At 44.0% G+C, this 24965-nt stretch overlaps 1 protein-coding gene across 27 annotated transcripts in view; it reads left to right on the top strand.

Annotated features, from left to right (window-relative positions):
• The window catches only part of Kcnma1 (potassium calcium-activated channel subfamily M alpha 1), a 688486-nt gene that overhangs the window by 455806 nt on the left and 207715 nt on the right, over positions 1–24965 (top strand). For 26 of the 27 annotated variants that reach the window (XM_028758454.1, XM_028758452.1, XM_028758459.1 and 23 more), the window contains 4 exons: positions 2333–2408; positions 11318–11393; positions 13176–13346; positions 14926–15017. In XM_028758454.1, the coding sequence (XP_028614287.1) occupies positions 2333–2408; positions 11318–11393; positions 13176–13346; positions 14926–15017 (415 nt within the window). Of the gene's footprint in view, positions 1–2332; positions 2409–11317; positions 11394–13175; positions 13347–14925; positions 15018–15113; positions 15206–24965 lie in introns of all 27 variants that reach the window. The other variant, XM_028758457.1, reaches the window with a different exon arrangement.

Below are 24965 nucleotides of genomic sequence, written 5' to 3'. Positions count from 1 at the left end.
GTGTTGTCTATGCTTGTTTTTACTCCTCCGTCCAGTCTCTGTGATCACCACATCATTGGCTATCTCAATTGTGCCCAGCTATAGACTTTATTCACCAATCAGAAATAACGTGGGGGCAAGGTCACATAGCCTCTCTTGGGTCTACATGCAGAAAGGAGTCTTTCATCTTTGGGGCATCCAGGTCTTAGGGGTTGCACTTGGCATTACAATACATAACAACAGACAAAAACTCAACATTGTCTTCACTGTTTTGAGGCAATCGCTGTCCAGATTTAGATTCCAGCAGTATAGACAGCCTTCCAACAGTCTGGTAAGACTGTGTTCTCAGCTTCCAAACCTCTTTGCTTTCTCTTACCTTGATTCTCATGCTTGCCTGTTGTGGTTAATAAAAACTATAGAAATACTCTTTAGAAAAGTAGGAACATGCTTTCTGAAACTCACCTCTTGTTCACAAGGATGGATTCTTTTCTGATGAGAAATGCTCCCTTTGAGCCGTTATCACTTTCTCCTTCTTCCTTTGTAAGTCCAGCACTCCCACCTCTGAACTGTAGGTTGTTTTGACTTGTTAGCAAAACAATTCTACACTGGTATAGTTAGAGCACCTTTTGTTCAAAGTGACCTGTACCCGGGTGTTGGGAGCCAACACCTAGCCAAAAGCGGCTATCATCTTTGCAGCTATCTCAGGCCATATACCCTGACAAGAGACTTGTTTTCAACAGCCCGAAACAGCTGAGCACACTCTGATAAACATCTTGTTTTTCTCACATATCTTGTTTTGCTGTTTAGTGCCGCCAGCAGCTGGGTGCACGTGGTCTCCACGCTGCTAGGCACACGTTGTCTCTTCACTGCTAGCTAGGTGCATGTGATATCCATGCTGCGAGGCACATGACGTAGTGCCTTCAGCTGTGCTTGTCCACGAGGGCAAGGCACGTGGTAAAGGGTATAACTACCCAGGCTTTCCTTCCAATAAAGGAGAGACTTGAAGAGACTTGATCAAATTCCCTGTCTTGTCTCCATTCTTCGCGTCTCCGTCCCCACTCTCTCTCTTGCTAGGCCCTGACCCGTGGACTGGAGCAGCAGAATGGGCCGTTACAAAGTGGCCCCCCGAACGTGAGGCAGCTCCGGGCGGTTACACCCCGGCTTCACTGTGCAGGAGCAGGGTGAGCTCTCTAGTGAGGCTCGTGGTTTGCTTCATCTCATCATGCACACTAAACTTCCTTCACGGCCTCCCTTAAGGGGAACAGAATAACTTCTCACCCTGTACATGGAGCTACCAGCTCATCCACTGTGCTCAGGGCCACATCTAGATCTTGAGGTACTTTTGAAAACATAGGAGGCAAAAATCCCTCGAGAATGGGCTCCCCAAAACCTGTAGATGGCATTTAGTTCTCCAGGGCAATGTTGAGGGTCTTAAGGTCCGTGGTTGGTTTGGATCATTTTGGTTACATGACTTAGAAATAGAGTGACCCTTGAAGAAAGAAAAGGAGACAAAGGAAGAAGCAGAGCACCTGCACAATCCTGCCACTTGGGAGGTAGAAGCTAGAGGATCAGAAGTTTTCTACAGAGTGTTTTTTTTTCTTTTTTGTTTTTGTTTGTTTGTTTGTTTGTTTTGTAGTCTGCCTGGCTATCTGACACTCTATTTCTGAAAAACAAAACAACACTTAAAACAACTCATTGGTTGTTGTCCCTCTCCACTTAGAAGCTGTAACTCTTCCATGCAAGAGAGGCTATGGATGCAAAACATAATTGGCATTAGTGAAAATGGAACTAGTAAAATTTTGAATTCCAAAGTTGTGAGGTGTGGTATCTTATTGATCTATGCTTATTTTCCATTCTCTTTTCTCTTGTTTTTAACTGGGAGAAAATTTAAAATATTGTAGAACATGGGTAACTCTCTGGGTTATAGTCTTTATTTTATCAGGACTGAAAATAAAGATTAAAAAAAATCTCAAAGACATAAGGTGATCCGATTTATTCTTAATCTGCTGTTAAGCACAAGGGTTACCCTGAGTGATCCCAGTTCCCAGTATTTTTCAGAGACCCAAATTCTGCCAGACCACTGTGTCGCTCAGAAACAGGGCTTTACGTCAGAGCTCACCAGAGGAGACCAGAGCCCCCTCCTCCAGCTTGTACCCTTATGTGGTTTCAAACAGCTCTCATTTAACTGGAAAGCCCATTCACCAGCTAAGATTAAACCAGTGAAGAATCCAAATGAAGAGACAGGTCCAAGGTACTGGAGCATTTATCTTCTGCAAGGCCTTCCGAGCAGACGTGAGTGGCCTGACACAGACAAACCTTAGAAGTAACATCATTGTTTTGTTTCTCTTTCCAGGCTTGAGATTTTTAAGAGCTCTCAGACTGATACAGTTTTCAGAAATTTTGCAGTTTCTGAATATCCTTAAAACAAGGTAAGCTGCTCATTCTTGTCCTCTGCCTGTCTGGTTCCTTAGGGTGGGCTGTAAATACCAAATGTATCTGTTTCTCGCTGTGTTAAAATGATAGAGTTCCAGAATTCACAGGAAGAGCAACATGTCACAGAGCTGGAGAGCTCACCTACCAAGGTAAGGCTGGCAGTGTTCTCTTCTGTAGGGTCAGGGAGACATAGGAGAAAGGTAGAGATGTGGTTATACATGTGGGGAAGAGGATACAGTCTGGCAAGGTCACGTGGCTGGTATCTAGGCACCAAGGTGGTCTGCAACATTGGCATCCTGGGAGAGGCCCATCCATTGTGCATGAGGGATGGGCTTACTCACTGACTGGGAAGTCCCTGTTGCCAGGTCCTAAACACCCCTTTAGTTACCACTAAATAAGACATTGAATTTGACCATAAAGGCAAGAGAAGCAATGTTCTTTGACAGGCAGTCACGAAGCTCATACGGCAAACAGAAAACCATCTCATTCCTAAGCCCATTTGAGCTGTCTCACTTTATATCCATAGAGCTCTGAGGGTGTGCTCTGCAAATTGCCTTGTGGGGGAAACCCTAAAATCCTTCAGTCAAATGCATCATGACTGCTTCTGTTAACTGCATTATGATCTGGAAAACACAGCTAGAACAAACCCAGAAATTCCCTAGGGGATACCCTGCCTGATGGACCTGTCAGTGCCCAGAGCTGGCCTGAAACCTGACCTGTTCTGGTAAGCACACTAACAAAAGGGTCAGGAGCACTCTAACAGGGTGCGACTGTGGCTTATAAACTTCTCTCCTAGGGAATTACATTTTAAGAAGACCCTTTCTAATGCTCCATTTCCTCTTTGGTTGGCCTTAATGTGTCTGATGAGTGACAGAAAGCAGGACACCTCTGTGTTTGGCTATGTATAATTAACCTACCTGCTGCTCAAGGGCTTGGATTCTGTTCGTTTCCTACTCGTGAAATCTGGAACCCAGCTTCTTGAATCTGGTATATCTGGCAACTGTGCTTTTATTTGGTTATTGATCCTTATTTTAATTCCATATCACCCCTGTCTCCAATTATTCATTTGTATCAGTAAGAGATAAAATTCATTTTCAATGGAGAGGTGAAAGAGCCATGGAACTCTCTTAAGTTATGCCTTATCCTTTTATATTTTATCTTCGGAGGTAAAAATTTATTGCTTCTCTATTTTTGATTTATAATATAATTCATAGATAGTAATTTTTAAATGTCCTTTGAGTAGTCATAAACTTAAGTTTTACCTTTTAATAGATTTTCTATGCAGTAGGCTTATATTGCTTTTGAAATAGAAGTGATTAACAAAGTTAGTGTATCTAACTAGATCCTTTAATCCCAGCACTAGGGAGGCAGAGGCAAGTGAATCTCTGTGAATTTGAGGCTACTTGGCTTTACATAATAAGATCCAGGCTAGTCAGGCCCACAGAAAGAGACCTTGAATAAAAAAAAGCATATCTAATATTCATATTCATGTTCATGTACACTGAACTTGTGTTACAAAGCAGATCCTGCCCCCACCCCTACTCCCAAGGAGTATCTAGTGGATATCCAGTACCAAACTTGGAGCCTGTCTTATAGATTTGTGTTTTAGCAGGGATTAGGTGGGGATGCTATAATGGAACTGTACACATGCTCTCACATGCCCTTGGGTTTCTTTCTTCTGCTTCTCATTGACCTCATAAATCAGTGAGACTTATTCTATGACACTGAGACTCTAGGAAGATCCTTGCACTAATGCAGAGAGAACAGCATCCCCACCCTCCGCTTCCCATGCAGATCCCCTCTGAATGACCACCATGTGCCATCTGAGTGTCTTTTACCAGCCTTGTGCCAGGGCACTCACCCATTTCCCGCCCCTCATCAAAGATGGCCTTTCATTTACATTCAGAAGTTGAATACAGCCGCCTTGGAGAGCAGCTCTTCATAGCTGTCTAGTTGTGATGCTGCTTTATTTCCCCATAAAGGAGAAAAAGAGTAGAAGTTTCTGGCTGGAGGAAGGTGGGGCTGTTCTTCTGGGGGCAGCTGCTCTCCAGCACAGTGGCAACAGTTGAGTATCTGCAATTCTAGCCCTCAAACATCATTTCCTCAGGACCCCCACTTCCCACAGAGGAAGTTCTATTCTCAGACAATGTCTTTCCTCAGACTGTGCATGTCCTGGGTTTCTATTATTTACAGTTACAACCAGGTGGCCACACAAACCCTGTGAATCTGAGGTGAACATCTATGTATGCTAAAGTGAGTGTGGATGATGAATGCCCCAACAAATGTTGTGGTTAGAGGTCTCATGGGAGTGGGAACTCAAAACCAGGCCTCCTGCCAGAGTGTAGGTGTTAGAACAGGAGTGAGCCCAGGTCTAGGATACCCAGAGAGTTGCTGTACTGGGCCAGGCAGGAGCTGTGCAGCTGGAAGGGTCTCCCCGAGGAGAAGAAGGAAATCTTGAGAGAAATCAAGTGTCTGTCATTCTAGTAGGGCTGTGGGGTGGGCACATGAAGGGTAGGAAAGATGGACTGAGTTCTATCAGGTTATTTGTAGAAAGCACACAGTGAGAGAATAGGACACCTGTGGGACCTTTGAGCCATTCTGTGCTCCTGAACATGTAGTTGACATAAGGAGGGTGAGTTCAGGGTAGGGAGGCAGAGAGCAAATCTCCAGGACCAGAGCAACACTTCCTTCAGCTGCAGGAACTCTAGAAGTGTGGAGACATTTTCCCCTTGGGGTGCCCGGCTACACCCTGCTTCTTCCTTCAGACACTCCAAGCTTGTTTCTCAAAGCTCTATGCAAGACATGAAGCCCCAGGTTTCTACGGTTTTGGCCTTGGGCAGATTCTCTTGTGAGTCCTGGATACTCTGATGCCTTCATGGTGACTTTATAGCAGAAGGTGAGGTGGGAAGCTGTGTCATCATTGTTAGGAAAATCCTGTCTGGCTTTGTCTTGTAGTGATCCCCTACCAGTCTGAGGTATTAGGGAAGGAAGGAGACTTTACAAATATAATAAAAATAAGGGTTTGAAAACTGTGGTTTTATTTTGTATTCTTCCATTGCTTAGTTCATCTCAGAATTGAAAGAAATGGGACACAGCAGTAAGTGTGACAGGGGAGGGTGGATAATTAAGAGAACAACAGAAGGAACCAGAGTGAGAAGGAGGACAGATAGGGAACTGTGTAGCCAGAATCAGGGCAAGTCCCCAACTGGTAGGTTAACAGGGCTTCTCTGTATCCTGAGATGGCCTATTTAAGGAAGACCAGAGATTCTGGGTCATCTATGGGAGCTTCTGGAAGTTCCTCAGTCATCCTACAAGCCGGTGAGTGAACTTTCAGTGCTGGGTCATTTGCTCCACATGAAAGCCAGATGAAATCTGCTTAAGGGCTTTAACCTCACATCTCATTCAACATAGTCAATAATGTTTATTAAAACATGGATTACCTAGTACATTTTTTTCCAAGACAAAAATGGCCTCATGGTTTCCTCTAATTGTTTAAGTAACATGTGCTTCCTGCGAATATTTGTACCATATGGAAGAATGTAACATATGGTACAAATATAACATATGTAACGGGTGAAGTAAAACACTCTGCCCTGTGCTGTGTTCAGAGAGCCATTGCTCTCTACTGTGAAAATGTTCTCTCCTATGTAGCCTATGTACACAGCCACTAACCAGTTACCTAGGCAATACATGCAGGGGACATTTTTGAGATTACCTTTGACATATAAATATATGTATATCTATATGTATATATAGATATACATATAGATATACATATACATATATCCTTAGACATGGCTCCAAGGCTGTTCGCTGTTCGTGAAACAGGATATTTGGTATGGAGATTCCAGGGTACCAGGTGGAAGCCTGACTGTGTGGGTTGCTTAGGTTGAAGGGTTATTTGGAGAGCAAGATGGAGATGGTGAAGGATTTTAATTGGGGGAAGAAGTATGGACATAGCATTCTGAAAATCCATGTTTCCACTAGTTGTATAGAATTGGTTTGAAGTATGTAAGATTTACTAGGTCTTAAGACCAGAAAGGAACAGTAGTTCATGGAAAGGCTTTTGAGGCCAAGCCTCAGAGCAGGTCAGGTGGACAGGAGGAGACTGATACAGAGATAACTAAAGAGCAGACTATTGAGATAACGTAGACATGACACAACTTGATTTCGATTCATTTTGTATCGCAAAGTTCATTAATCTCAGCATAGCCTGGTTCAGTCAACACTCCAGTTTGGAACACTTCTTAGCTACCCAGTAAATGTTGCAACAAAAAGATAAAAATGGATGTTGGCTCCTGGCTGTGCCCTCAACCAGAAACAAGGTAGCAGTCAGCAAGAGGGCTGAATTTGTACTTTCGTGTACAAGGTGGCTGGCATTTTCAGGGTTAACCAGACATGTTCTATTTTCTATAAGGGCAGAGGTGAGCGCTTGACAGCTTTGGCTTTATTGCTCTAATCTTAGGAATCACACTCTCTCTCCCAGTACGCATGAGTCCTGGGAAAGGTCACTGATCAGTCAGACTCTTGCTTGCCTACTGATGAATCACTGTGTCCACCCCTACCAATGACTGGAGTCCAGTGTTAGTCAGACTGCCAAAATTCCAGAGAACTTAAGGGAGGAAAGAATTATTTGGGTTCAGAATTTCAGAGGTTTCTGACCAATGGCCAGCTGGCTTTATTGCTCCTGCTTGATAGTGAGGTGGAGTATCCTAAGAAAGCAAAGTTAGTCACCTCACAGCTACCTGGAGAGAGGGAAAGTAGGTAGAGAACGGGAAAAGGCATCAGAGACAAGATGTAGCTGCCAGGAATACATCACTTCTAATCTACTTCCTCTATCTAAGCCCCATTTCCTAAAGTTTTCAGACCCTCCCAAAATAGTATCACCAAGTGGGGAGCAAGCCCTTTTAACATATGAGTCCTTGTGAAACATTTCCTGCTGTGGTGGTTTGAATGAATCCTAGAGGCTTGTGTATTTGAATATTCGCTCCTAATTTGCTGGAACTGTTTGAGAAGGATTGAGAGGCGTGGCTTTGGAGGACTTGTGTTACTGGGGATGAGCTTTGAAGTTTCAAAAGCCATACCATTCCCTTCTCCTGCCTGCTGATAAGGATGGATGCTCCCAGCTTCTGCTGTAGGGCCATGCCTGCTATCTGCTGCCATGCTCCTAGACATGATGGTTATGGACTTGCCCCAATAAATGCTTTTTTTTTTCCTACCAGTTGCCTTATCCTAGTATCTTATCATGGCAATAGAAAAGTAACTACGACACATACCAAACCAGAACAGCCACAGAGAATTCATGGAAGGGAACTCAGAAGTTTCCATGGAAACACAAAAGTAACATTTTTAAAAAGAGAGAGGGAGAGGGAGAGAGAGAGAAGGAGAGAGGGAAGGAGAGAGAGAGGGAGGGAGAGAGAGACAGAGAATGAGAGAGGAGCTAGGTTTTCATGATAGGATCACAATCTTTCCTTCAAGGCAAAGAGCTCGACTCTGCATGGGTGGTGCCACTCTAACTATTGATAGTTTCATGATTGATCCAAGCCTTTGGGCTTGGCCATGATGGCTTCACATAGCTATCTCCAATAACACTTTTTGCCACAAACACACAACATCTTCTCCTGGCAATGCCTCCCTCCTTCTAAGCAGTCCTCTTCCAGATAGATGGCAAAGTCCACATCACAGAGGACAGAGAACATCCATCAGGGTTAATCTTGCAGGTTTTCTACGTAGCTTTCAGATATTCTTGGTCGTAGAGTTCAGTTTGGAAGTCCACTTCCTCATGCAAACAACCTGCAGTATTGCTGATGTCATACAAATAATCAGATTTCCGCAACGAACCTGGTCTGTCTCAGCAATGGTGATTAAATGTTCTGCACTCAGCAAGAGCTCCCTTAAGCACCATTAATATCCCAGTGACAATCATTTAGAGATTAATAATCACCATATTTAGGCCATTTTCCCAAAGTACCAAGAGACATGAGTAGATTTAATATCTTGAAAAGACTCCATGTGGTTGTGGATGGCACAGTGCTTTTTCAGGCCCTGAGGATTTGGGAGTCTAAGTGACTCAATTAGGTGTCGAATTCTCCCCTGGAAAGGAAGAGCAGCACATGCCTCCTCTCTCTTTGCCACAGGCTACCTGTTCTCCCTACTCCCTTTTCTTCAATGGTTGCTATTTTAGGGGACTTGCAAGGTAGAGAGGGAAATGAGATATTCTGTTTATTTTTCCATTGAGAAATTTTCTGGGAGCAAAATTTAGTAGCAACCTAGCTGGTGAGACAGGGTGAGCGACAGGGTGAGCTTCTGACTTTTGTTTTTTAAGTTAATAATTCCATTCTCAGTGAGAGAACTTAGTTTGAGATGAGGTGAAGCATAGAGTGACCCATTGAGGTGTCTAGAAAAGGCTTGAGAGTCAGGATTTAGCACAACCCTTGGGAGTGCCGACTTCAGACCACAGCATCTAGAGCCATGGAGCTAACTGCATCAGGCCACAAAGTGGACAGATCTGGGAAAATTCTGGATATGAGCCATTTCTGTTATGTTTAGGCAAGTAGCAGAATGACTGGGTTCCAGAGAGAATGGCAGACTTTCTACATATCTGTACTCAGGCTTTGGGATTTTGCTTCTCTCTTCATCTCTTTAGGGCTTGTTCTCAGGAAGTCTCCTCTAGCATGGGTTTTCAAGGACTGTACCTGAGAAGGACTAGAACTCTCTTCCACAAAGTTCCTGAAAAGTGTGTCTGACAGGCACACTTTTATCTGTTGACTGACACTTATGTTGGCCACATTCTATCGAACTACTTAGTAAAGGGAGTCCTTGGTTGACACCTTGGTCTCCCAAGTCAGTAGCTGTGGGGAGATGGATCCTTAGGAAGTGATGACAGGCAAACTACAGAGTAAGGGAAAAGAAAATCCTGGAGGCTTCCTATACTGTGTTCCCAGTTACTTAGTGAGACCTGCCACTTACCAGCTGTGATTCCCAGTCAAGCTATATAAACTCCCTCAGGCTCAGTTTCCTAGGTGGTGAGTGACAGCAGTGTTCACACCTGCCACCTGCATTAGAGGAAAGGGTGAAACTCAGAAGAGGGGGAGGACTCAGGAAAGTACTTAGTACATAACAAAGCCTCAGCAGTCCTTGGGAACTACAAATGGTAATCCTGGCAAGAACCAAGATTCACAGGATGGACAGTCTGTTGTTTTTCTGGCATATGGTTTCAAACCCAGAGGATGTCAACCCACACGCCTCAAAAGGCCAGCTTCACCCACAGCTTTGGAAGTATACTCATTCTTGTCCTGAGCTGTCAGAATCAACTCCAGGCAAACCAAGAACTTGGATTCCTTTCTTCAGTTATGTAAGTTTAAGCAGAGGAAAGCTCCATGCTTCATGCTTCACCCAGGAAAAATGATGACAGCCTTTGTTAGCAGGCCTCCCTTGCAAATTCCCCAGACTGAGCCATAGCCTCCATCCTGGCCTTTTTAGCAGTATGCTCAAGATCCAAAATCTAGCAGCCATCAATGACACTGACACTCCACTGTGGCTGTGGTGTAATAGATCTGAAAGTGGCTGAAATGGCCACAGTTCCATTTTTAACTGTGTGGCCTTCTGAAATAAACTTGTGAGATCCCCAGATGATCTTGAAGGATCCTATGAGAAATTAGTCAGTATACATCAAACATCAGCATGGTTTTATGTGGGTTAGCACTGCATACATACTTCGAATGCCTCAGTTGTCACCATTGTTAACCTTCTAAGCTATTAGAAAGTAGATCATATATTACCCAAGAGAAAGAAATTGGCAGAAAGAAGGCAGTGATTTCGTAGATGGATTACCCAAAGAGAAGCTTCTTCAGGGGCTGTGTCTTAGACTTTCTATTGCCGTGAAGAGGCACCCTGATTGGAGCAACCCTTATAAAGGAAAACATTTAATTGGTGCTGGTTTGAAGTTCAGATGTTCAGTCCGTTATCATCATGGCAGGAAGCATGGCAGCATGCAGGCAGATATGGTGCTGGTGTATGAACTGGGAGTTGTATATCTGGATCCACAGGCAGTAGAAGTGATTGTGAGCCACACTGGGCACAGCTGGAGCATATGAGATCTCAAAACTCACTCCTACAGTGACACACTTCCTCCAAAAAACCCCACACCTACTCCAACAATGCCACACTTCCTAGTAGTGGCACTTCTTATGGGCCAAGCATTCAAACACACGAGTGTATGGGGGCGATACCTATTCAAAGCACCACAGGCTTCATTGGGCCAGTAATGAGAAAACAGGAGACAGGAGACAGAGTTCTTTTCCTCAAGCTGGAAGTGATGGAAACATCATTAAACATAACTTCAGGATGACTGGCATTTAAATCGGGATTGTATTCTAGATCACATTGCTGAATTCAATTCATTTCCTGAGATACAGCTGTGTCCCATTCTACTGCATGGTGTCTGTTCTTTGGAGCAGACTGTGCAGTGATTAGAGGTTGCGCTGTGCTGTCCACAACACAATGGCTCAAACAAAACAAATACACCCAGAAAGAATTACCACACTGAGGAAAATAAGGCAGACTATGCAGGGATGATGAAGACGTGGGGAAATGTCAGTGTAGGTGAAGGACACACACATTTTTTTTTTGCTCTTCTCTCTGGCTTCTTTTTAATATATATTTGAAGGGTTTTGTTTTAGACAAGTTAGGTTTTAGCAAAGTTTGAGGGGTCAGTGGAGGGTCCGGCTGTGATTTTCCTACAGACTCTGTTGAGACCCTTATCAGTGTATCTCACCTGAGTCAGATTTCCTTATGATGACAGCAGCCTGCCTCTGCCCCAGAAGGGGCACTGTGATACCATCAGGTCCTTCCAAACGGGTTTTCTCTCTCTAACTTTGGGACTCCTCTTGTCTCCTTTGCACAGTAATTCCATCAAGCTGGTGAATCTTCTCTCCATATTTATCAGCACCTGGCTGACTGCAGCTGGATTCATCCACTTGGTAAGTAGCCATGAAGACCCTGCCTTCCTGGCTGGCACGGAGCAGGCCCTTGCTGGGCCATTTTATTACTTAACATCTGTTTCTTTGGAGAGAGACAAGTTTAGTTGTAGATACAAGAAAGAGGGACAAACTACACAATTTTCAGAATTCCCTCCCCTTTACTCCCACCCCACAAACTAGTTCCAAATGGTGAGTAATGTTCCTAGGATCAAACTATTTTTTTCAGCTTTACCTGTATTGCTTCAGGGAGACTTGCCTAGTTTTTTCATTCTGTATGCAATAACCTCAGAAGACCGCAAGATGGCAGTGCTTCCACAGCAAACGCCCAGAAGAGTCTGGCGCTGATGGTGAAAGTCTGAACTTCAGCAGCTCTTTGTAAACAGCAAATGCAGATCCCAGGATGAGTCCCTCTTCTCTCACACAGAAAGCTGTCATTGACTCTCTTGCTAGATGACTTCTCAAGTTGTTTCAAAACCCCCAAATGTTTGGTTTTGTAATTAATGACTCTTTCACTGCTATTACCAAGCCAAACCCTTCTTACCTCCCCAAGGCCGATTTCTCTAGCCTGCTTTCAGAAAGCAGAGTTACTATGAAATGCACATTTCGTCTGCGCATAAACTGTTACAATCCAAAGGACGGCACATCAGACTATAAAACTTTGAATAAGTGACTTTGTCTCCATTTGCTAAGCAAGAGAATTATGGATTTTATACAATGCTGCATATATTTTTTTAATTATTTGTGTGCCTATGTGTTAGTGTAGGGATATGTGCACATATTTGGGTGTACCCATGGAAGGAAGCAGAGGGCTTTAGGTCCCCTGGAGCTAGAGTTACAAGAGATTTTTAAGCTACTAAAATGAATGCTGGGGACTGAACTCCAGTCCTCTGCAAGAGCAGTGGTCCTTAACCATTGAGCCACCTCTCCAGTCCCTATACACAAACAGTCAAATCTTACTTTTTATCATTCAATCACTTCTGAAGGCAATTGCCAGTTCTGGGTTCAGGTTCCCCAGATCCTGCATTCACACCCACTCTCTGCTCCTGCTGGGCTTCAGCCAAGCTCACAGGTCTGAGCAGCTTTACAGACCCCAGAAACTCTGCAGCCCAAGCAGAAACTATGGACTCGATAGCCCTTTACTGAGGTTGCCTGCAGCCATTTAGTCTAGTGGTTGTGTGTGTGTGTGTGTGTGTGTGTGTGTGTGTGTGTGTGTGCAGTTCCCAAGAGGTTACTCCTCTTGTTCTAGAGGAAATTTCTCAACCTGGAAGCTCCGAATTGCCTGTAGGCTCAGGTGAAGAAAGACAAGCAAGCCCAGAAGCTGAGATGATGTTTGGGATTCAGGCAGTAGATGTGGAGTCTGGTGTCCTTGGTTACAATGATGAAAGGAAGTGTGGAGCCCTCTGTGCAAGGCCCAAACTTTCAGCAGGAACTCCCAAGGGAGTAGCAGAAAGAGACATCTCACGCCTGCCTTAAAGAGATGCTGTAAAGGGCGTGCAGGAAAGCACACCAGTGATGCTCCTCCCCATCTTTGTTCTTCCCTTGGTGCCCTCCTCAGTCTGAGGGCATTCCCTGCTGCGATATCTACTTCCTCTTCTCTGACACCCCCTGAGGGTTTCTGGTGCATCATGCCTTAGTGACTAGCAATGAGAATCTGTTCTGTACTGAGAATAAAGAGCTTAGGCAAAAACAGCTTTCTGGAACTCTGGGCATCCTGGTTCGAATACATTATACATATGAACATCTGATAGATTTCTTTTCTCTCCCTCTCCCATCTTGCTGTAGGTGGAGAATTCAGGGGACCCATGGGAAAATTTCCAAAACAACCAGGCACTTACGTACTGGGAATGTGTCTACTTACTCATGGTCACAATGTCTACAGTGGGTTATGGGGATGTTTATGCAAAAACCACGCTTGGACGCCTCTTCATGGTCTTCTTCATCCTCGGGGGACTGGTAAAAAAGAAACTTCTTTCTTATTGTGTCCATTTTAATGATTATTAATATTTGCCAATACCCACTTCCTTAGACATAGTGTTTTTATGTGTTTTGCACTGGAAGCAAGTTACTGCCTTAATGCAACCAGGCGAACTAAATCCAAATACCATCATGACTTTGTTGCGTATTTCTTTAGTGTTATGCTTGTCCCTTAGAACCAGGCATATTGTCCTCATTGGGGACAGCCATGTAGCTAGGAATAAACCTAATTGTTTTAAGGGAGGCATGCCACTAATAAATGAGAGTGTCCTTTAGTAGTGAGATTCAGTATCAGATATGGTAGCTGCTGCTGATTCTGGTAGATGCTGTCCAGAGTCTGTAGACAGATGGCGGTTTCAAGAGTTCCCCTCCCCTTTATGTTCCTCCACAAACTTCCAACAAACACTGTGGCTGGCACATGCCCCTAATGAGCAGGGTCCCCTCACTTAGGAAATGTCATTATAGTCAGAACATGACTGTGTCCAAAGCTCACTCCATATTTCTCCTGCAGTGGGTTTCACTAGTCCCTATGAAGTAAGAGACCACTGCGTATGGTGTAATTACAGGGAACTTCCAGGCAACACATTGGCAGTTGCTGCATTTTCTCTTTCAAAGTAGCTCATAATGAAGTATGATTTTTTTCTCTGGGTATGAGGTAAGTGACTAAGATTCTAGTCCACACACAGCTGTCGAGTATGTGCACTGCACACACATTTATATGAAGTGATGCATACATTTCTCTCTGTTTTGTATGCATAGGACACATACATTTTGAAAAATGTATATAAATGTGTGTGGGGGTGGACATTAGCAGCATTCCTACAGGGCCCCACAGTTAAGGAGACCCCATTATCCAGCCACAGGACAGTCTTTGTTGGGCAAAACATGGCAGTTTCATGTCTCCTTGCTATCCTTTTCTGTTGTGTGATTTCCAAAATTGACCTCTTATGCTTTTTAGTCATTTTTAAAATGGAAATGTTTATTTTTAATCCTCTTTTAGTGTTGAGTGTCTTTAGCCACTCATAAGAAATTCTCCTTTAAGTGTTATTTGGAAGGACTTTTTGACAGAAATGTATCTATGTGTGTGCATGTGTGTACATTAGTATGTACATGCATGTGTGTGTGTGTATGTATGTATGTGCATGTATGTCCATGAGGCATGTGTGTGTGCATGCATGTGTGAGTGCACATGGTGAATGTGTGTGTGTATGTGTGTGTGTGTGTATGTGTGTGAATACTTGCACCATTCTACAAGCCTCTTATCTACTTCTCTTCAGGAAGAAGATGCCAACTCATTTATGCTTGCCTCCTTTATATTTTTCTTGACTGTGGTTTGTTGTTTTCTACTGTCTAGGTCGATTCACATTTGTTTCATTCTGTGTATTTCTAGGAGCTTTCCCCTTTGTCCTGTTATTGTTGTATAATCCAACACATGAATCCGCACCTTCGCAGGTCTAATCCTTTTGTGTTTTCAGATCTTAGTATCCCCCTTCTTAAAAGGTCACCCTTTCTTTGGCCTGTCTTTTTAGTCTCTCTCTGTCTCCCCTCTTCTCCTCAGGCCATGTTTGCCAGCTACGTCCCTGAAATCATAGAGTTAATAGGAAACCGCAAGAAATACGGGGGCTCCTATAGCGCGGTTAGTGGAAGAAAGTAAGTATGCCAAGAGGTTTCGCGGCCTCCGCGGCGTAGGAGCCTCTCTGCATGCCATTTCTGTTTGGCTCTTGTTTCTTTGTCTCATGCATGTAGGCAATGTTTGCCCGCTACGTGCCCGAAATTGCTGCTCTCATCCTGAATCGGAATAAATTCGGCGGGACTTTTAACAAACATGGAGGCAGAAAGTAAGTCAGTTGCACCTGAGGACGTGTGCTTGAGTGACTTGAAAAGTCCCTCCAGCAGTAGCGTTGAATTGACCCCTTTCCTCCTCCATCCTGCCTGCTTTTTTTTTTTTTAATGAGGGAGGGTGCACATTCTGCAGGAGAATGGTTTCAGAGCATGGGAGATGTCTGGACCATCTTGAGGTCTTGTGGCCATTCACAATTTGTAAGAGATAACAGTAAATTTTATTCAAAGGTGTCCGTGTGCACCTGGAACCATATCTTCTGCCCTCATACCTTACCATACACACCAAGCTCATTTCATGACCTAGTGATATGATCAAATTCTGGTCTCTGCAACTTAGGTCTCATGACCTCCTAGTAGGTTTGGCACGTACACTAATGGGGGCTAGAAGTCTTTTCCCACTGTCCTTTGTTTCAAGCACAGGGCAAGGCCTGGCCCATCCTCCCTACTAGAAACTCCAGTGGCTGAAAGGAGGTCTTGTTGTTAAAGGGTTTGATTACACGGTGGAAATGCCTCCTGGGCAGGAAGTATTACAGTTAGGGCGTCAGGGTGCCACAGGCAATTAGTAATGTGGTTTTTTTTGTTTGATTTCTCAAACGTGAAAGTTTTCTTCTTGGGAACTATTTAAGTTTCTGCTCAGGTGAGTTGATCAGCATCAGTATCATCGGCACCAATATCAGAGTATGAGTCAGACAGAGACCAGAAGTTTTATTCTGATGTTGATGTTGGGAAATTATTCTTTTGATCTTCTAACAGGGCTATCTCAATGGAGGAGCTAAGGTGGCAGGATGGGATGGTTACAACTCTCTTCAAAAGTCAATTAAGTGCTTACATTGAAAGCTCTTGGGGGCCGTTCAGGGTATGATGTTCATAGAATAAAATCATCAAGCATGCTGTACACCCCTAGAAGAATGTGCACTGATATACATACCAGGGACTGACACCCGTATCTCTATTAAAATGCAGCAAATGGTCACATTCATGCCAGTCCCCTGTCCCCTATCATGGAACTGTTTTATCTTGTTACTTATTCTAACTGATTGCCAAATTATTACCTTAGTTTGGAAAACTAGAACCTGGCCTGTAGGACCTTCCCCCCACAGCTGCCCCTTCCATCATGACAATTGGCCCTGCTGGATGGAGCCCAGTGAGGCTTGCTCTGATTATTGGGTCCAACACATCCTGAGCTCAGGTGTCCAGTCTTCTGTTCAGAAAATGAGGAGGTGGAGAAAGGGCTCATTTCCTTGAACTACCCACAGGACAGCAATTTCCTTTCACAGACACAAAGGACAGTGGGAAAAGAGGCCAGTTGGCGCCTTCTCAGTAAGGCAGTATGTCTTTCCATCTCCCCTATAGGCCTCTCCCCTTCCTATTATCTTAACAACCCTGGATGAGGTTAGAATCAAGCTGTTCTGATGTCTGGGCCATCGGTTGGCTCCAAAAGGCCAAATAAGCCCAAAGATTTTCCTCAATCATTTTTCTCAAGCCAAGAGGAAAACAGCTTCCTAATTCAGTGTGCCTTTAAGATATGGACAGGTCTTTATAAAGCAGACGGCATCCCAAGAGTCCTGGGCCCTCATTATAGCTGTCCCAGCTTATGGGTCTCAGCCAGCATCTCGCTGTCCCCAATGAAGTCAATAAAATCAATTGCTTTGAAATCTAAGTTGAAAGCATTTCTTGACTCTAATTTCCAGGTGGGATTTTTTTTTTTCAGAGTAGTGTTTGTGGCCCAATATGGGTGGACTGTTGGCTGACAGATTTGGTTGATGGGTGGTCCGAAATGAGGGTCTGAGACCAGCACTCACTGGCCTTCCCTGGTCTGATCTGGTCTGGTTTAATGTCTGGCATGTCCACTCAAAGCCCCACCTGCTGAGGACTTCAGATCATGGGCCACCTCGTTTTGTTCTGGCTCTGTAATCTGTTATCTCCACTTTTACCCTGGTAAAAGTTTTTACTCTCTCTTTCCCTTCCTCCCTCTCTCTTTCCTTCACTCTCTCTCTTCCTCACCCTTCCTCTTCTCTCTCTCCCTCCCTCTCCTTGTCGTCTCTCTCACTCTCTCTTTCTCCTCTCCATCTTCTTCTCTCCCCCTCTCTCCTTCCTCTCCATCTTCTTCTCTCTCCCCTTCTCTCTTTCTTCCTCTCTCTTTCTCTTCCTCTCTCTTCCTCTCTCTTCCTCTCTCTTCCTCTCTCTCTCTCTCTCTCTCTCTCTCTCTCTCTCTCTCTTTCTCTCTCTCTCTCTCTCTCGCTGCCACCCCTTTGTGAAAATGCATTTTGCTTTTAATGTTCTCTTTTGGGTCTCCAAAGTCCCTGGACCCTGCGGGATATAGTGTACGTCCTGTCATCAACACCGGAGCTGTTCTCTTTACTTTATGCATTGTTTCCTGGTTCAAAAGCTAATTACCAAGTAGTTTAAAGAAGCCCTTGGTCACTTAGATCTTTCATCAGAAAATATAAGCTTGGGAAAGGAACGGTAATAAAGGGCCATTAGCACCCTTTGTTTGATGTTGGTTCTCCAGTCAGTAGAACAAGATTGATGAAATGTTATGTTTGGCCAAAATTTGAGTTTTCATTTGGAATTCAGTGTTGAGAGAATGGGCTGTCAGAATCAATAAGTTTCCTTTCGCTTGGGATATGGGCATGTGGTAGTAATTAGCAATATAAGGTCTTTACTTGAGCAACGAAGCATGGATTCTGGCAGCAAACATAATGAGAAACTACAGTTGTTCTATTCTGAACGTCAAAAAGTTTCCAGATAAAATTAAATGCGTTTGCAAAAGGAAAGGGGCTTAACTTTGTTGAGAGCTGGAGTTTAGACTCTTAAAATAGCGGGCAGCACTTTGAGTTCTGGTACATGCAAAAATGCATGTGCTGTCCTCATCCACACACGTGTACACGCTACCTCCCAGGACTGAATTCAGCAAATACCTAGAAAACAACTTAAATGTATACATAGATAAGAGATTTTTTTTTGGTATGTGCGTATTTTATTCAGCAGTCACTACTTATAACAACATATTAACTTGTCAGACAACTGACTGTAAGATATGACCCACAAACTACAGAGACACAAAAATATGAAATCCAAAGATCACTTAGGATGGAAAATCAGTATGATAGAGCAACGTAAGGCTTGGAAGACACAACAGTCACATGCGGGCGTTGAAGAATATGGAGGACAGCTACATGAGAGTGTTGGAGCATATGGAGATTCCCTTGGTGCACCCTTGTGACTTTTAATCAATGTGTTTGGCACAGCATAACTATTTCCTGTGGCATTCCCAAAACTTCCTCCCTGTCCCTGGGAATCAAGGATCTGTTGAGGCCTTCTTTACCCTTTTCATTATGTCATCTATTCCAGTAGTAGATGCAGGTACATATCGGGACACCTAAGAATAGAGACCAAAGTGTTAACAAACAAAGGGTTCAACCAGAGACCAAGAAAAGTGTCCATATTGGAAATATTGGGGACAATTAGCCCCTTGTGCTGAGACCCTAAATCTTAATCAGTGTAATAGGCCTCTACAGCCCAGCCTGCCTCCCAAGGCCTTTGACTCTGCTTCCTTCCCTTCATGTACAATGAGAACTACTCAGAGGTGATGGAGGCATGGGGGATACTGAGACTCCCATGGCCTTGAGGTTCTTGGTTTGCTGTCTTTTCCTCCAACAGCCTCTTATTATTTCCCCAGAGGTTTCTCCTCTGAGTGTAATTCATTCTACTCCTGGTTAGTTTATGAGAACTGACAAGATCATGGTCCAAGGTCATATGGCCAAGGGCCATGGAAAATAATTGGCCACAGAGAGGAATCCATCAGCTGTAACCCCCTGGATAGAGACAGCACAGCTGGGGAGCCATCCAGACCTTGTGTTTCCCATGATGTGGCTTCAGTAGCTCCAAACTGAGGTAGTTCTGGCCCAGGTGTTTGGGACAGAAGGAACAGGGTGGGTGTAGAAGGCTCCACAGATTTTTGGTAGCCAGAAGCTGAGAGGATGAGAGGAGAGGAAGGAATAATAAAAGACAAGGGGTGGACAAAGGAGGACAGGAAACTAATGCAATTAGCATGGAAGGAAAATCTCCATAGTGACTTCCCCATTCTAGATGGGGGAGTGGTTTCTACAGCCAAACCCATATCTTGCTCCACAGCAGTGAAGCCATCTCTCTAGCTTCTGTGCTGGTCGTATACATACAAATACCATACTGGTTTATCTGGGTCAGTTTTGGCATTTGTAGGTTGGTCCATTTTGAGGTCTTGATTTCTAAGAGACAACAGTGAATTTATTTAAAGGACTTCATGTATACCTGGGACCATATTTTCTACCCTCATCTGGAACCAATGCTCTAAGAATTCAGAGAATAACTATATCTCCTTCACAATCTCCAACTTGCCAGAGCATTCCTAATTGCACAAGGATGTATGCATCTTCTTCTGATTTCTTATGATTGGGGTCTAGTTTAGCTATTTAGTCAAAATAGACCTCTCTTCTCATTCATGTGCTCTCTCTCTCTCTCTCTCTCTGTCTCTCTGTCTCTCTGTCTCTCTCTCTGTCTCTCTGTCTCTGTCTCTGTCTCTCTCTGTCTCTCTCTCTGTTTCTCTGTCTCTCTCTCTCTGTTTCTCTGTCTCTGTCTCTCTGTCTGTCTCTGTCTCTCTGTCTCTGTCTCTCTGTTTCTCTCTCTCTGCTTCTCTCTCTGCTTCTCTGTCTCTATCTCTGTCTCTCTCTCTCTCTCTCTCTCTCTCTCCCTCTCTCTCCCTCTCTCCCTCTCTCCCTCTCTTCCTCTCTCCCTCTCCCTCTCTCCCTCTCCCTCTTTTTCTCAGACACTGTGTGTGTTTCTTTCTACCTACTTACTACCTTGGATCAACATGGGCTACCCCTCCATCTTCTCCCTACCTTCAGGTTTTACCCACAGTGGTTCCAGGCCATTTTTTTTTAAGGCCATAATATGGTTATTTCCTCACAAAGATTCTTTTTATTTGCCCCCTCTGTGGTCTACCCTTGCCTAAAGAGAGTCACCATGTGCCATATCTTCGTATTTATTCATTCCACATGTATTTGTTGACTGCCTGCTCTGTGCCAGGCATCAGGGACAGATACATTCCAGCACACCTTTTAAACCCTCCAGCCTTACCACAGTTCTCGATCTCTCTTGAGCTCTGTGTTATCTGGTCACCTAAGTGTTTGGGAAGTTCAGCTTGAGAGCTTATTTAAACCTGTCTCAGATCCCAGGGAGTCTTCCTGCAATGCAGTGACTGCTCTCAGCCTGAACTCCAGTGTGCAAGAGTGGGATGTGGGTTGATTCATGTGGTGCTATCTTGGCTTGATACCATGGGCCTGCTTTCCTTTCCTGTTTACGTGGATCTCAAGTGATGCTCACTCTGACTTCTCCCAGGCCTGCAAAGGCTGGACTGCTCTTGGGAGGGATGTTTCCTATAAGATGTCATTTACGATTTCTCTGCCTCAGACATCGCTCAGGTTGAAATGGGACTGAAGTCTTGTATTTTACACAATCTTTGATCCCTTGTCAAGAAAGGCATTGAGCATTTCTCCTCTCATAGCCCACGTGACTCTTCTGCAATATCTCAGGATTCCTAGATTTTTAAAAACCATAAATTAGCAAATCATCAACATATCACCGGGGAGGTTCATCTGGTAGCGATTGTACTCAGAAGGAAACATGGGCCCTAATAACTGATTTTCACAAAGATAGAAAGAACTGTAGACAGACAGATACAGTAAATAGGAAGACAGATAGATAATTCAAGCTGACAGACCATCTTGAACTGATTAAGCATTCTGCTTTGATTAGCATTAAACTTTTTGTGGAAAGAGGAAAAAAAGAAAAAAAAAAAGGAGATTGCCCTCATACTTTGGGAAAATGCCCCCTGATGACTTCTGAAATTGGGTACCGGGAGGCAAATCACAAAACATTTGGCATTAGGATGTCTCACACAATGTAGTGTCCTAGGTAGTCCTTTCCAACGGCAAGGGTCTTGGTGGGTGAAGATATGAGTACTTCCACCTTGGCATATGCTTTGGATTCTTCTAAGGCATGTCTTCAGTCCTTTTTAAACTTGAACATCTCCTGAAAAGAGACTTGGCTGCATAGTCAATCAAACTCTGGATAATGCAGATGGGATGAAGGCTTCCCCTCTGCCCCCCTTCCCTGCTGTCTTTCTTCCCTTCCACACACTTAGCAGAAAGTTCCACCTATTGTTCTCCAAACAAGAATAGAAATGTAGGTGGGAGATGAACTGGGTACCTTGTGGGGTGGGGGCGCTTTCAAGCATAGACTTTTGCTTTCAAATATTCTTACTTCCATTTACAAAGGGATTCTGATTATGAATTTTCTAATTATAATTCCGAAAGCCTCTTTCTGCTCAGCTTCATGTTTGATGGAGTGAGTCCTTGCTGGGTAGATTTAGAATCCCAGGAACAAATGCAAGCATCCGAGACTAAGTTGCACCCTATTTTCTGTCTTCCTGGCATGCCATTCATTCTGATAGAAGTCTTTCCAGAGTTGTGACGAGCAGTTCCTCGTAGACTTCGGGTTCTTTCCACCACTGCTGTCACCATGCTCTGAAAATAAAACAGCAAACTTTCTAACTGGCCAAATCCAGCGTCTCTTTGTATTAAAATATCATAGAAGCCAACGCAGTGTGAAGGTTGTGGAAATCTGATTCTGTTGCTGTCAGAGTTGAACCTCCACACAGTACTAGTATTGTATGGCAGTGGCCTGCTTCCTCCCCCACAACCATGGAGACTTGCTCTAAATGTGGGAACCAGTTGTCAGTAAAGGTCATCTGCTCTCTCTCCTCTGTGCCATTCCAATAAGGAGATGTGGAGGCAGATCAGAGATACATGCATGCCATTCCAAGAAGTTTTATGATGCTTCTCTCAGATGCCAAAGGGTCATGCCAGCTTGCATCTGAAGCAGATTTAGAAAAACACCCATTGCAACACATTGGCTCAGCAATTATTCAAACCCTCCCATGAGCCAGGAATCATGCTGGACTCTGTGGTTAATAGAATGAGAGAGATAGTGTGATTGTTGCTCTCCTGGAGAGTATGTGAGACCTTATCCAATCAGAGCTTTCCAAGGAGCCAGTGGCAGCTAAATGGGAGCTTGATTATGTAGTAACATCATAGCAGTGAACTGTTCTTTTGGCTGGAATTTGGTACAATAAAATCAGGAAGGTGTGAAATAATCATGAAGGCATGAAGCATATTAGAGAGAGTGTTCCTAAGAGCACGTGATAACTCAGATTGTTGAATGAGCTCACTGGGGCTGTTTAGGGCAAAGGTAACAGTAGAAAGCCACTGTGCCTAAAAGTCTTAGAGATCTAATAAGCAATCCAAGAAAGGGGGATGTGGGAACATTCAAGAGTACCTGGGGCCTGGTAATGATATTGGGAAGTTTGCTTCTTCCTAGGCTATACAGGTATCCAGCCTCAGCAGGCTTTTGAGTCTATGGCTCCTTCCAAATCCCCTGGGGGTTGCAGATGCTAGCATTCTATGGAAGCTGATGCCAGTAGAGATGCTTTTCAACATCAGATGGTATTACATCCTGATAAGCTCATTATAACTAGAAAATAACCTGTGTATAAAATGCACTTGGTTTATTTAACCTACTGAGCATACTAGTTTAGACCTGCCTACCTTAAAGTCTGCATCAAGTCATTAGTCTACAGTTGGGCAAGGCCATCTTACATAGATCCAGTGCTGGATAACCCACATAACTTGTTTACTGTCAAATTGAAATTGAACAGAATGACTGTATAGGTAGCCTTTGGCATCAGTAAAGTAGAAAACTTCTATGTAGACCCTGCCTATTTTGGAGGGCATCTGTATGTATTTTGAGTATTCTCAGAAAGAATGGCTGAGGCAGCCCCCTTTGGGTCTAGTGGGCAATATGGGGAGGAGATGTATCAGCTTATCACAGTGAGACAGCCAGTCCCAGTAGAATTTGACGTAGGCGTAGGGTGAATGACTTGCCAAGTGCATTAGGGAGAGAGGTTGGATTCAGCTTACAAATCAATGCCCTTCCCAAAGATAAAACTATAAACTTTTTACATCTTTGGAATTGTTTTTCTCTCATCCACCCTTATTCCCAAGGGGTGAGCCTGGCCTGTCTGGGTTGGCATTCTCTGTGTTTGTTCAGGTGCAGCAGCAGCAGGTAGAGACAGGTAGAGCGTCTTTGATCTAAAGAGAGAAACATACTATTCAGGAAAGGAAACTGCCTAGAATGGAAAAGGTCATGCCAAAGGCATCCTGGTCTATTGAGAATGGCTAAGGGTCGCTGAGTCCCAAGTAATGAGGTGAATGAAATGTAGCGGCCAGAGTGGATTAGGAGACCCAAGGAAGCATTTGTGATTGCCTCACCGTTGTAGGATTACTTATTAATAAGGCTGTCTAGGGTTTGAGAGCATGGCCAGTTTGTAGAGTGCTTGCTGTGCAAACATAAGGTTCTGAGTTTTGCATCCCTAGAAAGTATATTTTAAAGTCCAGACACAGGAGCACATACCAATATCCAAGAGCTGGGGAGTCAGAAACATGTGGATCCCTGGAATTCACCAGTTATCCAGCCTGACCAAACCTGTGAGCTCCAGGTTCAGTGAATAAGATAGAGAGTGATGGAGGAGGGCGCTCGATGCGAACCTCTGGCTCTACTGTGTACATGTACCCACCTGTATAAGTCCATATACAATCTCCTCTCTCTGAAAGGAAATAGAGGTGAAAAGACTCAGCAAAGCAGCAGTGATGTGATAATACCTGAACACTGGACATGTGTAAAAACTAAAAGAGAAACTGAAGCAAAGGTCAACAAATCTACCCTGAAGGTTCTATGGTTATAAGCAACAGAAATGGATTTTGCTGACTAAGCAATTGTTTTAAAACCACTAAAATGACTTCTTAAAATCTAGGGGAAATCTGAAGAGCAAGGTCCCAGAAAGGACAGAAAACAGTCAGAAATGAGGCTCTGTGATCCAGAAAGCAGAAATTCATGGTCATGCAATACCGAATTTGGCCACCAGCATGGTTCAACTCCTGTCATTATCTCAAGCAACGATTAGGCTTGCTTGGATATGGAAACTTGATTAGAGAAAGCAAAACCATGTGTAATTAAACGTGAGATGGTTTTGACAGAATGAATGGTGTATCCTTGATAGGAAGAACCAGCCTATGCTAAGGCTGTCTTTGTCAAGCCTTGGATTCATAGTCCATGGAGGTTACAAGCTACAACAGATCTGTAGTCAGTCATTCCTTACCCATAGACTGACTCTGATCCTGTGTCCTGTCTGATTATGGAGATCTTATGATGGTTTGGAATGGCGGCTTAGTTCTCAGCTACAAATGACAAAATGCATCAGTTTTGCAGGCCAAGTTCTGGGAAAGGGCTCCCCAGTCTCCTCTGCTGGGTCATTCAATGCTCTGCTCCCTGACCTTGGAGCTCTGCTTCATGAAGGTGCCTTTGCTGAGCTGTTTGGATCTGTTTGCTCCACTGTCTGCCCCATTTAGTGAAGCAGTAAAGCAGACTGCCTTTTCCAAAATACTCCTGTTGACAGCTGAGTAAGAGGATTGCTCCCTTCTCTTCCTCACCAGGAGGCAGATCACATTTCCTTCCTCTCTCATTAGCAAAGCAGTTGATGCGGCCAAGAGTAGATGATCTTAGCCTTAAACCTTCTTAGGAGCCCCTCCTCTCTTTCTTTCTTTCTTTCTTTCTTTCTTTCTTTCTTTCTTTCTTTCTTTCTTTCTTTCTTTCTTTCTT

Source organism: Grammomys surdaster, unplaced genomic scaffold, assembly GCF_004785775.1.
Source record: "Grammomys surdaster isolate TR1022 unplaced genomic scaffold, NIH_TR_1.0 126198, whole genome shotgun sequence".
NCBI classification, from domain to species: Eukaryota; Metazoa; Chordata; class Mammalia; order Rodentia; family Muridae; genus Grammomys; species Grammomys surdaster.
The sequence above is the reverse complement of the archived record's forward strand: the minus strand, read 5'-3'. Positions and strand labels throughout refer to the sequence as shown.